Raw genomic sequence first — 17,024 nt, forward strand, 5'->3', positions numbered from 1 at the left:
ACGCTAAACACAAGCTGATGAATGCTAAAATGAAGAATGTATTAAAATAATGGGCAAAAAGAAAATAGCATAGTCTATTAAATAAATATATATATCAACGAGCGCAAATTATGTGAACTGTGCATGTAAACCACAACATTGTAATCGGACCCAGTTGGTTACATTTAAAACACTATTAAATATTCATAACCAGATCGATGCCTCATCGGTTAACCTGCAGTCACGCATTCGCTATAGAACAATCTGAGGGGCCAAACAGAGAGTCCACAGACTGGACGGCTAATGGCATATCGGTGGCTGAATTCCGTAAATCATCTAGATCAAATAAAGGCTGGATTAAGTTGAGGATAGGTTTTTTAATAGCCTATTTTATCAAACCAATTTTAGGACCAGCCAAAACGAGTAGACCTACCTTCCTTACAGCCTATTGTCCCCCCCCCCCCCCCCCCCCCCCCCCCCTCTCCCCCACACAAAAAAACAACTGTTTAGTTAGGCCTACATTCAATAAAGAGGAACAACTCGTGCATGTCTCTGATGGGGTCTGTGTTATTTTGGAGTCGGAGGTCTCGGCTAGCGCATTAGCCTCACGCCGCACCTGTCTCAGATGGCGGGGCTGTTCCATCAGCTTACCTCCCTGCAATATTGATGGGGAAAGGAGCCTAGCTAAACTTGATACAGCCTAAGCGTATCCTCTCCCGTTTCACAATCAAGAGGCTTTCCTCCAGCCCAACAATAATTACAATTTTATACTGTAATTATTCTTTTCCTTTTAATTATTTAGACCACTGACTGAATGCGCCATTGTCACCGCGCTTATTCCAGAGAAACGCGAGCTCACGTGGCTGGCGACGTGCTCATTAAAGCGGGAGTTCGGCGCGCATCTTGTGCACGAGAGCAGCGCAGTACGAGTTTTTAATTAGACATTTCAACGGTAATTTTAGGCGAGCCCTTTATTAGGCTACTGTTGGATACACATCAATGAGGTCTTTTTTAAAGGGGCAAATTACCTTAGCCTCATTTATATGCATTCAACGGTTTACACAAACGTGTCCTAAAATATTAATGTGTTTGGGTTTAAGTCATTAGAATTCCAAACTCACAAGTTGAACTCAGACTAATGAAATATTTAAGATGTGAGTATACTAACATCCAATCCCATTGGCTATTATTAGGTTAAATAAACGTTTAATTGCATTTGGGAGGGGGAGGGTCCTATATTCAGCCATATATATTAGGCCTACGCTATTGTAGCTCTACCTTGGATAGCTAATTATATAGTAAGACGCGCTGACATATCTTGGTAAGTTGACCTACAGGGCCAATCGTGGCAATGATTATTTTTCATAGTCGGTATAAATAAACAACGAACCCGTACAAGTCTTTACAGGGGGCTTATGCTCCATGTTGAGTCAAGCATTGCGGTGGCTTGTAGCCCTGCAGCTGCTGTTTCTATTAGGCCTACTGCACATGTTTCTCTCAACAACCAACTAACCAGAATAATAAGCTCACCTACGAATTTCACCACATAGGTCGCTATTCATTTTTAGCGATCTGGTTTATCAATCAGTGCGCCTGACCAAAGACACCCGAAACACAATTGTCATATATAGGCCTACTCGACAAAAAAAAAGGCAAGAACCATTAAAGGCCGTTTTAACTAGGGCTATATAGCTCTCGGCAAGTTGCATTCTGTCATGGAAGATAAATCAAACCTGTCCAAATCAGAACAGCTTTAATAACAGCGGCAATTGAGCCCCGAAATGTTTTATAATTAACAGTTGTATCAGCAGCACCCATAAACCATGACCCCGATAAATTCCCTTTTAGAGACCGATCAATCGTCTTCTTAGGCCACGGGCCTATTGATCACCAGTTGTTCGGCGCACTTAAACGCTTACCCCGTGTGCTTTTTTCTTTGCTCTCCGGTGAAAAGAGCATTTCGATTGCTACTTTTTTTTATTGGCATACGATTGGGAACGATGGGGAGGACGGAAGGGCCCTACTGGTTGGAAAATTAAACGGTGACATTTTAATTACAGGACATTGATAAAGAGATGTGGATAATGGCTGTGTACAGACGGGCCACTCATTGTCCCGGCTGATGTGCTAATCAACTTGGACCGCTCCGTGAAAAGGTCATCGGCGCGCACAATGTAAGAGCCCCCGTGGCGAGGGGGCGGGGGTATGATTGTCCTGGACGGACTGAAATGAAGACGCATTTCTAAACAATGAGTGGTGGTCAATATCCCCGCGGAAAGATCCGAAAGATGAGATTGTGAATTGAAATCCCACTCTAGACTTAATGTCTCTATAGGTCACAGGTAGGCCTATAGACATATAGCAGCAATAGAGCAGTAGGGTTTCATGTATGCAGGAAACAACATAAAGCCAATAGGCGACTTTACAAGTCAATCGCTTGATCTTCTTGGTTTAGCAGTTGACAAGCATATCTGAGTGTGGACAACATTGGCCATCATTAGCCACATCCATCGGCAGGACTTCAACGATGTGCATCACCTTGTGTTTCTTACTAAACAGTGGGGCGGCAATTAAAGCTGGTTTCCTGTAGGCAAGGGCTAGTAGACCTATCGTTTCATTTCGTCAAATTAGGCCATCATTAACCACAAAAAACTCCCAATTTGCGTTGAGAACGAAACCATTGCTTCATATAGGCCTACAAGAAGCCTAGTCTATATTTAGACCATTTACTATGTGACGAAATAAAAAGTGCAGCAATGTGTTGTATTACCTCCTGTCCCAAAAGACTAATCGGTGCGCCGACGGGACAAATATTGCATATCCGGGACGGGACGCCCAGACATGGGAAGGGCACCTCTCACACAAGGGCAAACAGGCATACTTACTACGCACGTTTGCTTGAAACGTTAAATAAAGCATTGAGACAAATTCAGCAGAATCACATTTTGCATCAGATATTGGAGCTTTGAAATTTAAGTATTTCAGCAATACAGCTATTCCCCCTATTCGATAGATGGCATTTCATGTAATCAAATACACAGCATACACTAGATCCATTGATATTTGGCAAAGTTCCTGAGCGTCTTTTAATGACTGCGTAACATGAACCCATTAATGACATTTGTGCTGAAGCTCTAGTGTTGGGGAGGATATAACATTATGGATGCTAAACCTCCTTCCTATCTCATGCACTCAAAAATAAGCGCGCAGATAGAGGAAACAAGGAAATAAAAGTATCCCTCATCATAGACGACACATTATGCAAAACGAAAGGGGAGGATAATTACTACATATTCTTCACCAGGCATCCTGATGACACTTTTCTCATCCTAAAAACAAAACAAGACTAATAAAACAGGAAGCAAGTTTATGAGCCTTTTGCCTTATGAATTAAAAGTCTGCTGATGCTACCGATAAAATAAATGTTCTTGACAGAAATAATAGTTAAATGATTTGAGTATAAGCAGGGTTTAACAGTCCTAATGTTTAATATGTACGTGTCAACGTAAAATGTACAAGTTGCTATGAATCAAAAACCAGAAAAAATCAGACCAGCCAGATATTGACCAAATAATGAGAAATCATATTTGCCCGCAAGACAACCGGCTGTATAGAGGAATTTTAACAAAAATATGTATCATTTACATCAAACACATTTTCAAGTTTGGACACCCTGGACTCACAGCTGCTTTGTTGTTTTGTTTGAGAGAGGTGTGTCTTTAGAAGTCTCTCACTGCTTGTAAAGGGAGTAAAATCAACCTTCTGTGAGATTGGATGCATGTTGCACGACTTGCATTTAAACCGATGAGGAAAGCATGAAACAAGCCTCAAATATCTTTACACTGTTGTCTCTTCATGACAACTGAATCTCACCTGAGATCCTCGCTCTCTCACTGCATGTAAGTGACTAAGTCATGTATATTTTAATTGTACATGTAGCAACTACGTGTAGGTGCTTTACAGAGATTCATAAATAAGGACCATAATATGTTCTTATCTTTTGTGTTGAATTTCTGTTGCACAGTATCTGATCATTTAAAATAAAAACAAAGTAACAATTTACTTCAGAGGTGTGAAAAGGTTTTCTTTGGAAAACCCTGGTCTCAATGCCAGGCAGTCAAGGCAAACAAATGTTTTCAACAGCACCTTTAAAGAGCTAAATGTTAAAAACAGAACTCATTGTCATAAATCTTCTCAGTATAAGATCTTTTTAGGACACGTTGTCTCACCACAGTTCAATGCAATACAGAAATCAAAAGTTAAGACAGAAATAAAGATAAATATGCAAATGAATGTGTTGAACAATTTGCCTGCATATTTTTATAATTAATTTTTAATACTGGATTCTTCCATTGAAAAACATATTTAATATGAAACCAAACAGAGGAACCCTGAGTTTGAAAGGAATGCTGTAACTTATTCTAGTGGTGTGCCTCAAGCGCTTACACGTTGAACAGAAATGCTATCAGATCTGAGAGTCCTTGGAGAAAGTCCTGAAGAAATTAACACTTTAATTTACTTTTGAGAGCATATGCAACAGGTCAGAATAAACATGTAGAACCAGACTGGTCAGTTAATTTTCTTTTGATATTGGACCTATTTATAATTTTGCCATGGCATATGGAAGAAAAAAAAACATTGGTTCTAAAACCATTAATATATTGCTTTCTTTTCATGTAGATGCTACATGAAATGACAGGAATATATTAATAGTTTTTAGAACCAATGTTTTTTTTTTCATGTTCTACATTGTAGAACATGAATGGGCATCTTTAGAAGGGGGCAATATTTCTGTACTAAAACATTTTATTTGAACAAAAGTCAAACAATAAGGTCACTCAGAAACATAAAATGTTTTTTAATAATGATAAAGCATTGTACATCAATTACAAGTCCAACTTAAAGTTGGCAAGAGTTTCACAGGAATAAAACAACACAGCTTCAGACATCATCAATCTCATATTTAATCCAATGAACGAGACGGAAACAAGTTTAACTTGAAGCCCTTGCTGCTAATCAATGAACTTCTAGTCTGCTTGGTGCTGACCAAGTTCTGCTGTACTTGTGTGCAACACAAGTAATACTTTGTTCTGTATAAGGCTACAATAACAGTATAAGAACACTCAACCTATAACTGTTCCACAGAGCAAGTGACCAATGATCAACAAAATCCAGATTGACTCATATCAATCCGGTAATCTACATTTGAATGAGAAAGATGTTTCGCATTCAAATGTAGACAGTCAGTTCCAATTCAACCAGATTGCAATGGACATGCTTGAGGGTCCGGCACGATCAGGTCCCTTTGCAAGGACAATTGCAGTTTTGGACACAACAAACTCTTTATTTCTTCGATTCAGAACGTTATTTCAGGTGTCTAGTGTAGTGGCCTAGCAAAACCAATACTGGCTTCTACAATTCAGATTGAGAACCAATCCCCACCACTTGTAACAGTATAAAAAATAAAATAAATACATACTGTACATGTATTTCCACTTGATTTCACTATGTCAAACCAGTTGCCTTGTCGGAAAAACATGGAAGGATGGCGCTAGAACTGGCTACCAATAGTTCTTCATGCAAAATGTTTACAGGTGTGGCACTATTGCTATGCAATTCCGTCTGAAATATTAAATTGGCAAAATATAAAATCATTTCACTAAATATGTTGAAGAAAGGCTATATCTTTACTTACTTACTTATCTGGGTATATTGTATTCATGGCATTATATACTTAAACATTCATTAAACATTTGTTGTCTTTGGCTTGCAAATGTACACTTTGGTATCCATAGAACTACATGTATGCAAGTGTATATAATATACTCTCTACAACCAAAATATACTTATTACAATTAAGTATCTGTTCAAGTTGTAGTAGTCCTATTAAACCCTATTTACTAAGACCAGTATAACAGATAGTTGGCAATAATGTTGGAGAAACAGGGAAGTTATGGACCAAAACAAACTTTGGAGATCAAAACAACAAGGTTTAAACGATTAGAATGTCTTGTCACTTTAAAGATATCCCGGGGATAAGTCATCTCATCTGAGTTTGTTAAAAGTACTACTGGTACTTTTATTGGACCTTTCCTATGATGTCTAAGGCCAGGCACACGCCTTCAGAATAGCCTTCAGATCTTGTAAAACTTGAACAAATTAGGGGTTTTAAATGAAGGGCTGATGAATCAGATACAAACAGACGGGTGTACACCGAACACCAGGCAGAGCAGGGAGAGGGAGCACAACAGATGAGCATGGATGAGGATGATCTAATAAGAGGATCAATGCCAGTCAATTTGTTCTCCCACTGGCTGTTAAGGATTGTTCTGATGCCACTACATTAAACATAGATGCTTGTGGTTAGGGCTGGAGCCACCTTCTGCACACACAGACACATTGGTGAAGATCAGGTTTCTAGAGCTGCTTGGACTACAGAGTATAGAGAGTGTTAAGACAAAGGCTACATTTAGGGAGCAATGCTAATTCAATGGGGTCAAAACGGCATAGTTTAGTTTGGCGAGGTAATGAAAGGTGGCACACAAAAAACATATAGGCAAATAGATGGCCGTTTTTTGCCTGAACATTTGTTTGAAGAGCAACAGCGTCATCTTGGATACATCTCTGAAATTACAAAATTATAAATATACAGTGGTTGTATACCTTTTTAAGTTATACATGACAACAATGCATCCCTCCGCCCAGACACAGGTTCATATTTGGGGCTTGATTGAAGGTAAGCCCCTCACCACCGGCCCTGGTCACATGTGTCCGTGGCCCTGATGGGTGCTCCTCTGCTCCAGACAGCCACACACCCACACGGACACCACCTCCGTGCTGCCGTCGTTGTACTGCACCATGAAGGAGTGATCCTGCATGAGATCATTACACAGGCGTCATGTGATTCAAAAGGTCAACTTGTTTAAACAGATATTAATCGTTATCACAAAGCCCTCCTGGGTTTTATCGTCTTTTAAAATATAATGAATTGACTCCGAACGGGTTAGTAGTAATATACTGAATGAACAATAAAATCCTTCGTAAAAAAATACATTTGAAATAAAATCCTTTTTACTATTTAGTAAAATAGTTTATTTTGTAATCTCTACATTTCTTGTGGAGTGCTGTTAGTTATTATTGTAAGTTTGCGCTACTGTTGTTAAAGTCCTCTTAAAGGCTTTCCACTCAAATTAAGTGGAATTGCCAGCCTGAGGCGAGTGCTTTTGGTAGCAGGCAACATGAGAACGGGAACATCATTTGAGAAGACAAGATTTCCCTGCCATAAACTACACAGACGTTCCATTAATCACCATTCAGTCAAAGTGTCATGTTAAAACACTGCCTGACATTACTGAAGTTCTATCTCGGAAAACAACATGATTTTGCTCAGCTGATGCAAGAAAACAGATGAAATGGGAGTCAGACCAAGTTTTTCTGTAATAATGCTAGAAATGTACGGAAACATGTGAAAAACGTAATAAAACAATATCTTAATAAAACAAAACAATGTCAAGGTAGAAAATTGGATGACCACATTCTCAATCCCCTGCAAACCAAGGAAAACCACCAATTTTACAACTATGCCTGAGTCCATGCACCAAATCACCAACATATGTTCAGCTCTTGTTTCCATTCCACAGAAGAGCAAGAACAAGGCAGTTGGACTTTAAACCAAGATGTCCAATGTTACCCAAAGCGGCTCAATAGCCGACCCGGGCGGTTTCCCCAGACCTAAATCTGTTCTCATCTGGTCAAAGATCAGGAGGTCAACGGGTGAAAGAGGCTATAAATGAGACACGTCAAACTGAGTCCGACCCATGAATTCCATTTGTCCCCATGCCCCGGGAACAATTAGATAAACAGCGTCGCACGGGGGCCTCAGTGAATGGACTTGTCGGTACTGATTTTGATGACGGGTGCGCATCATATTGAAGAGACATCATCCTGGCAAACAGCTCACAGGAGCTCAGGCTCGACTAAAAGATTAAGTAGGAGAAGAAGACACCGCGGGCAGAGATACTTGGTCTCAGAGGCCTGTTCGGTCTGGGACACATGGTCAGGTTGGTCAGTGACTCGTACTTAACATTACTGCATCGGTGCAGCCTCATTTGAAAAGACATTCATCTAATTTGCAGTGTTGTAGTTGTTGTAATGATGACACATCTTATCCCAAGCCACGAGATGTTTAGATACTTTTGAATGGTACATTTTTCGGGAGGGTAGGGGAAATTGATTCTAGTCACAATGTCCAAATCCTACAAGCTTTGCTGAAAGAAGTAGGGCAGTGTGAACGTTCTCCTTAGGCAGTGGCATCAAATGCCAACATGCTCACCTACAGCCTCTGCAGAGCGTACAGGGTCATGATGGAAGGTGAGAACATATTTAACCAGAAGCAATAGGCAATAATTACATACAACAAACAAAGCAGCAGAACGACATTACATCTCGAAAATAGCTGGTCAACACTGCATATGCCTATGTTGCTTATGCAGTATTGTGACAACGGATTTGCTTGTACGGTGTATAACCTGCTCACAGTTAGCCGGCAGATGAGTTTTACATAGTTTAGTAGAGGATGCTAACACCCTCCCCTGAGTTCTACTGCTGTCCAGACTGTGGACATGGTGAAGGACTGAGGGGAACCCCATCAATCCTAGTGTCCTTCTAATGTGCAGCTGGGGTTAACACAGTCTGAGGTTAATTACTCTCATATTAGTACGTGTGTGTGTGTGTGTGTGTCAGTCTAAGCGGGGTGGAGTGGACGCTCCTGGGTGCTGCGATGTGCTGGATACCCATCTCATCAATCATTCCCCCTTGCCTCCAACTGTGTGTGTGTGTGTGTGTGTGTGTGTGTGTGTGTGTGTGTGTGTGTGGTGGGGGTAAAGAGGTGAGTCCAGAGTGATGTCTTTAATAACCAGCTCCACGGCGCGGCTCCAGAAACTAACCCTGACAGACTGAATGTGTCTGATGGCATTTGACCTGGTTAAGAGTGCGTGGCTTTGCTTTGTCCTCTTACCGGACAAACACGCACACGCACACGCACCTGTCCCCCGCGTACACACGCATGTGTGTTCGTGCAAGTCTGCATGCACACTTGTTATCTTTTTTCCACGGTGCACGATACAGGAACACAGGCCTGCTGTGGCCACAAGCATTGAGAGGAGTGGGTCCAGGCGAGACAGGAGGGCTCTTAGGCGGCAGCTTCACCTCACTCCGTTCTGATGGAAGTCGCTGTTGACGCTACGTTGATGATGGCGATGAGGGCGATGATGCCATGGTGGGGGGAGGATTTGTTTAAAGGTACGGCTGCATTAATCACCAGTCCGGCCACATCAAAATGACATAATCACCTGAATGTAGCGCTTGAATAATATTCATTATATGAAAAAAAAAAAGAAAAAAAAGGAGGCTCAAAACCCAGGGGAAATTCCACCCAACTCTTTAATTGTTTGGCGCTCTTGATGGGCCTTTTTAATCGAAGATTAATTCATGCAATTTTAAATAACTCTGCATATGATTAATAACCAGGGAAGAAATTAAAAGGACTTTGAGGCAATTACAACCGGAGAGTGGTCATCACCTCATTAGAGCAGCGTCGGACGCAACACGCTCACCGGGCCGGCGTGTGAGAGGAGAGGGTCTGGGTGGGAGAGAGAGACCGAGGGAGGTCAGTAGCCAAACCAGGCCCTTGACCTTGTGCGTGTTAATCAGTAGCAGCCATTATAAACTAGGTAAGCAGGTGTGTGTGGGTTTGAACAGATGCCTTAAGTCTTAAAGTAATAATACATGTTAGACTTTACGTCTCGTCGAGTCACCAGAGGTTTTTCCTATTTTTCTATGCATGCAGTGATTACTAAACACCAAATCCAAAGCTGTTGTCTAAAGTCAACATAAATATGTGTTGTTGTTATGTACAACTGTGAAATATTTTAGGCCATTACCAAATGAGACGCTGTGCTGTTAACGAGCAGGCTTTGCTGAGGGAAATAACATGACTGACCTTTCCATTTTTATTCTGTGGGGAACAGGTGAACTGCAAAAGCTCCATGCAAGAGTCTGTGGAAGAGAGGTCCCTCACAAAGACCCCTTGATTGCAAACCACCTCCCAGGCAAAAGAAGACCATTAAACAAAAATAGTTCAGCAGGCCAGGGGTGCAATGCCGTCCTCTCTGTATTTTAAGCCCAAAGTTACTTCCTCTCGCAGAATATGTGCATGTGTCAAAAATGTGTGTATTTCTACTTTCTACTTCACAACCAAGTTGTGTTGAGCCAGTGTATAGAACCAAACATTACAACTTATATGTATGATTTGGACGGTGCGATACAGACGAAAAAATATTTTGTGGCGCAACCGCTCAGGATTCCTCTCAGCAGTCACAATGCTCCCATCTGTGTATTGTGTGTTATGTGCACATGCATGTGTGTACTTTGTGTGTGCGTGTGTGTATCATGTACGGAGTGTGTGCGCATCATGAATTATGTGCACATGTGTGTGGGTCATGCATTATGGGCGTGTGTATTATGTATTGTGCGCGTGTGAGTGTGTGCATACACGTGTGTGAGTGAATGTGTGTGTGTGTGGTGGCGTGAAGAGGTTGCAGCTAGACGCAGGATGAGCAGGGGGTTCTTTGTAAGAGGCAGAGGGACTCATCTGGTTCCTCTGGGGCTGGGGAGTGTGTGAATGTGTGTACGTGTGCATATGAATAGGAGAGGGGGGGGGGAGGCGCTGCGTTAACAAAGGTGCTAAAAGGATGTGTTGAAGGCCGCTGGACGGGGGAATAAGGGACAGGCGGGGGGGGGGGAACAGGACTGACATGTCCATCAAATCCCAATCACAAAATGGAAAATATAGCACACACACACACACACACACACACACACACACACACACACACACACACACACTCAATTAGGTAATGCACATACTGCCATAACCCCGCTCTTTGGAAGCCATTTTGTCTTGTGCTTCCACGAGTAGATGAAACATGACAGCCCGTCCCGAGTCAAACTCCAAGGCTCGGGTGGTGTGGATCAGCACACAGCGGGCAGCAGACCTGCGGTCCTGGGAGCAGGCCAATGGAAAGTCTCCCTCACAGACCAACGTCATGTTAGCCTCTGATGACAGGATAGGGTGTCCCCATGATGAAAGATGCATTAGAGTCACCGGCGGAAACAAACGCACCGTCACTTTCATATGACACGGATCATCGTGCCGCTCTTTGAGACCAAGGAGAGACAGGCGAACGGGACCGAGCTAGAAGGACACCAGTGCTTTGTCCTGAGTGGTGCCGGGCCGGGACCCAGCCCACTGCCTGTGGCCTAGAGGCTGACGTGGTGTTCGGCAGGTATCAGGCGTCACATCCAGTCATCCGCCATGAGGTCAAGGCTACGTAATGCTAGCTAGCGTGACTAAAGGCTCGTAGCCACTACATCAAGGCGTTTCCTTAATGTTGCCTTTCTTCAAATGGTTGTTTTCAGTTCACAGAATATAAAAAGGTTTCAAACGCAGGAAAACTGACAAGGTTGTCACAGTCGACACCTTGGTTTTATATTAAAGATTTTGAATTGATTTGATTTGATACAGATGGAAGTTCCAGCAGACAAAGCACCCTATGCTCATACTTTCATGAATGAATCTGCTTGTCAGCACAAACCAAGAAACCCCCCCCAAAAAATAGGCCCAAAGTTTTCCTTTATGTTGGTGTCATTGCATTTAGCTTAACCTGAGCCTGGTAAGCCATTTAAAACCAGATCAGAAAATCCTTTAGCATCAGCTTGTAACCCTTATTGTGTCTCATGTCCGTGACGAAGCCCATCAACGGCAGACGAACAATACGATTGTCGTCGGGGTTCTCAGCGGACGCGGGAAGCGCGACTAATAGGATCAGAACCCAGATGACGATAACAACGGCAATAAAAAGGCGCACCAATGATTAGAGAAACCGCATGTTAAGAGCTGATGCGCAAACAAGGGCTTAGATATCGTGTGTTGAAGGTGAGAGGGAGGGGGGGTAGGCTCATAAAATAACATAATTTGCCCAATACCGAACACAAGCATGCGTTCTTTTGAAAGCATTGCTATTCAGGAGTAGGCAGATGAAAGAGAAAAAAACCTCACCATCAAATGGAGGCAATTCAGTAGCAAAGGGAGGAATGGGTGGAGGGGGTGGGAGGTAGAGGGAGACTAAGACAGAGAGAGGTGTATATACACACCGTCTCCAGCTGTGTCTAGCTGCATTACCATACAGATAGAATAGGTACAGACTTTTAATATGTACACAAGATACTGAAGAGGGAAGGAGGGAAGAGGGGGTGAAATGAAGAGAGGTGAGGAGGAGGAGAAGAGGGAAAGACAGTCTGGAGTTGCAGAGACAGATACCCATGACCTTATCTCATCAACCCATCATGGGGAGAGAGGACGAGGAGGACAAAGAAGAGAATAAGGGATTGTGGGCAGAAAAAGGAACAGAGCGGAGGAAGCTAATAGGGAAATACATTATTAAGAAGAAGGATTATGAGGAAGGTAACAAAAGGAGAGGAAGACCAACAATGCCAAAGGCCTGAGCAGAGGAAAGGTCCTCAGGTGGAGAAGAGGTGGAGAGTGAAATGAGGAGGGAGAGAGAGAACGAAAACAATGGTTGAGGAGGAGGGGAGTGTGAAAAGCAGGAGGCTTTGAGCAGAGAGCAAATGGAGAGGCAGAAGTGGCTGAGAGGGACAACTACAGGGAGCAGCTAGTAAACCGGGAGACGCCCTTGCAGGTTAAGGGACCACAATGGAAATAAGCCCACAGGCTTTTTTGTGTTATCCTTTTGGCCTGTACATTTGTATGCTTACCTTTGTGCATGTGTCAATAAGGAATTTCAATCAATCAATCAATCAATCAATCAAACAAACCTGATCACACTTTGATCAGTCAATCGGTCCTATTGCTCCGCCCATCCGTCCAGCCCTTATTGTGACTTTCTAATCATTGCCAAATGGTCCAGTTCTCTTTACACAGGCTTTTGTACGCATCTGCGTCTTTCTCTCACAAACACGGCCCTTCTCTCAGTCTCTCTGTGGAGTTGGCGGGTGCTATCGGTGGTCCTGAAAGACAAGCCAGAATGTGTCGCAGCTCTTAAAGGTGGCCGGTACAAATGACCATGGCCTTGCGTGCCGAAGAGCCCCATACAACGAATGGAAGAGGAAACACAGCGGAAGAGCATGTGGGGCCACTCTGGTAGAAGCCTCGCTCATTTTACACAGCATACACCTTTGTGGTCCGATCTCACACGTGCACACATTAATTCAGATGGCCTTCTTTTGTATTGAATTCTATGAGCCGCAGTTGAAGCAGGTCTCTTACCACAAGGTCTCTGTCAGCCCTCTCCCAACCCTACAATTCATGCTCACAGCGTTCTTTACTGTTGTCCCCATTCAATAAAACAACCTGCTCCATCTTTCTGTACATACACAATTACACGTACCATAATGGTACTGATTTAATAGAAATCACACTTGATTGGAATCCTTAATGGAATGCATGATTATGATCACCCTGGTTGTACAGTGATTCAGAACTCTTTGTTCTTCTGGGTTCCATTTGATGGTTTGAAAGGGAGGCTGGATGGAACTTACCATGAGCTTATTTGGGGCAGGACGCTCTTTGGGGCTTCGCCTCATGCTGGGAGAGGAGAAAGAAAAAGTCATATACAAGCTCCATTGAAAAAAGGATCTGAAAAGCACAACAGGTCTGTTTCTTTCGTACCAATGTGCATGTTAGTGAAACATATATTTTTTCGATAACAATGGAGGTATTTATTCGAGGAGTGGGGCTTGAGACAACTGTGCCCTTCAAAGCAGTGCAGCTGAAGTAACAAGGCCTTGACCTCCAGTAACCTAAACAAACTGTCTACCAGGTTTGAAGTGTGTGTATGTGCGTGTCCACGACGGTGTGTAAGTATATGTGGTCTCTGTGTCATAACGACCTACATATAGGGGACTATGAGGGATTAGCTGAAAGCCCTTCAGGAGCTAGTCATGTTACTGGGTGATGTATCACGGCGTACTGTGGGGGGGCCCACTAAGAATAGCTGGGGAGTAGGTTCCGACCGGGCCCCTGTGTGGAGCCGGGCTAGGCCGCGGTGCACTGGCGTACCTGCTCGGGGTGTCCTGAGAGAGAGGTGCCCTTCATGAGTAAATAAGGCGGCCATGTGAAATAAACAACAGCTGGTGCAGCCCGTGCCAAGCCATGCACCCACCCGCACTGCATACACATTCAATTCTGCACACGCACACACACAAACGATATGCTTGTGTATTTATTATTGTTTGTTTTACGGTGTAGGTCACTTGGGACTAACCATTCAAAGCAAAAAGGTGGATAAACCATTGCCTTTGTTCTGTCGAACTAAAGAAAACAGTTCACACTGAATAGCTTTTATATCCATTTTGACCAGCACTGAATATTACAGCCATCATAAAAGCATATCATCGCAAACCACAGGGCCATTAACACACAATAGTCAAACACACACACACACGGGCACCGCGCACACGCACACACAGCACAGCATACGCACCACTGAGTGATATAGTGTACAAACTCCTCGCTGAATTGGTCCGAGGGCAGCACCGGAGGATCCTGAAGTTCAGAACAGGAGAGCAGAAGAACACAAGAAGATCAGAAAGAGTCTTCAGAAAGACTTAAACAACCCATGGTAGCATTGTCAACCCCAGTTAACCACATTTGTTAAAACATCACTATATGTTGACATAAAAAAATACCGAACAAATAATTTCACTCTAATTTCACTAAAAAACAGACAAGATAATATTGTAGCATCGCCTTGGTTAAGGGAATGTACCTGAACCTATTGTTGAGAACACAACAGGCCAGGACTAAATAATTACTATTTCAACATGGATATACAAGTAGGGTTGTGGGGGGGTTATGGAAGGGACCGAAAGTGAGTTGTTTGGCCATCACAGTTCCCAGAAGGATAGATAAAAAATGTAATGATTGAGTGTATTTGGCAATAGAAAAAATAAACAGCCTTGGGTTTTATTTGCAGCAGTAACCGTTTTTGTCAGTTAACTAAAAAAATGACCAGAATAACAAGAGATCCTTCTTTCATCCTCATTTCAGAGGTTGGCGATGAAGGTTTATTGTTATTTATGGGCATCAAGATTCAAAAATCATAAAAGGATACAGAAAACCATTTAAGATACACATGCTAATATCCAATGAAAGTTATTAGGCCATGCACACAATGCAGATAGATTTGAAAAAGAATCTCAGTTTTGGCCTCCCATTTTTTTTAAACAGAGGTTATCAGCGACGCTGACATCACTGCAGGGCATAGAGCAAAGAAAACACTGCATTTTCGTTTTGAAGTTGTTCAGACATCGCCAGTCAGCTCAAGAGGTCAGGGATTGCACAATGTCATGGCAAGAAATGGCGAAAAGGCCATTTTCATGTGGATGGACAGTTTTAAATAATCATCTATTGTGGTGTGGAACCCCGAAGACTGGTCCTTGACATAATTTAGAGCCACTAAAAGCCTTGGCTCTCTGGACTGAAAAACAGCACAACATGCACCTGGGGACATGTGATTCTGTTTAATACAGATACAAGATAGTTGACATTGCGCTTTGAAAAGCAGGTGACACGCCAGCTTTCTGAATTTGACAGTTCTTTGACTGCTGCAATCAGTGCACAATATAAATCCCTTATTCACCTATTGTCTGATGTCATGGAATATAGATGGCGTAAAAAATGTAGAGATTTTTCACACCATAAAAGTTTAGAAAACAAGCTATGAGCATCAATTAGGTAACATTAAAAAAAAGAGAAAGTGGGAAGCCTGAATACCTGGTTGAACCTATCATCTTATTACAAGGCTACACATTCTATGGCTCTGAATAAAGTTTTTAACATCCATTAGAATTCACATTCCATCTTCATTGGGACCTCAAATCTAAGAGCCATTTCAATGTGGGGACTTTACTCCAATAATGAGGAGGAAAAATATGTTGTTTTGACAAGGTCTCCCAGGAACTTTTTATTGACTTGGGAACCACTGTCATAAATAAAATCAGATGACAATGTGTACAATGCCAGTTCAAAGGGGACATTGATGTGAAAACCCTGGATTCCCAAGGACAAGTTACATTCTGTTTTTTTTGTTGCAGCAGCAGTCCCCGTCTAAAGGCATCGCCGTGGAGTGTTAATCGACAGCCAATATGACCTCCGACTGCCTCTGCTAACGGCTTGAATTCTGTCTCCTTGGGTCAAGACGTCTAGTGATTCCAAAGGGAAGTAAACAGAAGGGAAACGGCTATAGACTCAAAAGGTACGGCCAACAAAAGGTGCTGCTGCACACCACTCAACCTCTACAACTATGCAGAAAGCCAATTAGCAGAAGGAAAACTCAAGGAGAGATCTGTGAGAAGTTATCACAGTCTTTCGGTCAACCCGCAGTGATAGAAGGAGTCTATTGTGCTACAGCCGCGCAAAAAAGTCCAACGGATCTTTTAAAAAGTTTCTGCATGAAAGGAGGCGCAGAGCCAAAGAGTCTTGTGCGTGTGTGTGTGTGTGAGAAATTGTGCTTGTATCAGCGGATGTATCAGCACATACACAGTGTGTGTGTTTCTCTCTCTCTGTGTGTGTGTGTGTGTGTGTGTGTGTGTGTGTGTGTGTGTGTGTGTGTGTGTGTGTGTGTGTGTGTGTGTGTGTGTGTGTGTGTGTGTGTGTGTGTGTGTGTGTGTGTGTGTGTGTGTGTGTGTGTGTGTGTGTCTCTCTCTCTCTCTCTGTTTCTGTGTGTGTCTCTGTGTGTCTGTGTGTGTGTCTGTGTGTCTGTGTATGTGTGTGTTTCGGTAAACCTGCAGATGGAGACCAGATTGTTTGCACATTATGGGCACGTAAGACCTCATACAAAAAAAACAGAGAGGGTAGTCTGTGAGTACAAAGAGGGGAAGTTAAAATTTCTGTTTTATTGCGGACGCTGGTGCATCTAATGGTAAGGTCTCCATGGCCAACTGTACCACTCTGTGTTTGGGTAAAG

The 17,024-nt window shown here is 42.7% G+C and overlaps 1 protein-coding gene across 2 annotated transcripts in view; it reads right to left on the reverse strand.

The window, feature by feature from the left end:
• Window positions 1-4,894: 4,894 nt before the first annotated feature.
• The window catches only part of map2k5 (mitogen-activated protein kinase kinase 5), a 50,296-nt gene continuing 38,166 nt past the window's right edge, over window positions 4,895-17,024 (reverse strand). For both annotated transcript variants that reach the window (XM_079736163.1, XM_079736164.1), the window contains 3 exons: window positions 14,541-14,602; window positions 13,597-13,642; window positions 4,895-6,851 (listed from right to left, as the gene is read on the reverse strand). In XM_079736163.1, the coding sequence (XP_079592289.1) occupies window positions 6,741-6,851; window positions 13,597-13,642; window positions 14,541-14,602 (219 nt within the window). In that variant the 3' untranslated portion in view covers window positions 4,895-6,740. The remainder of the gene's footprint in view (window positions 6,852-13,596; window positions 13,643-14,540; window positions 14,603-17,024) is intronic.

The sequence above is a fragment of the Pollachius pollachius genome, assembly GCF_949987615.1.
Source record: "Pollachius pollachius genome assembly, chromosome: 5".
Lineage (NCBI taxonomy): Eukaryota > Metazoa > Chordata > Actinopteri > Gadiformes > Gadidae > Pollachius > Pollachius pollachius.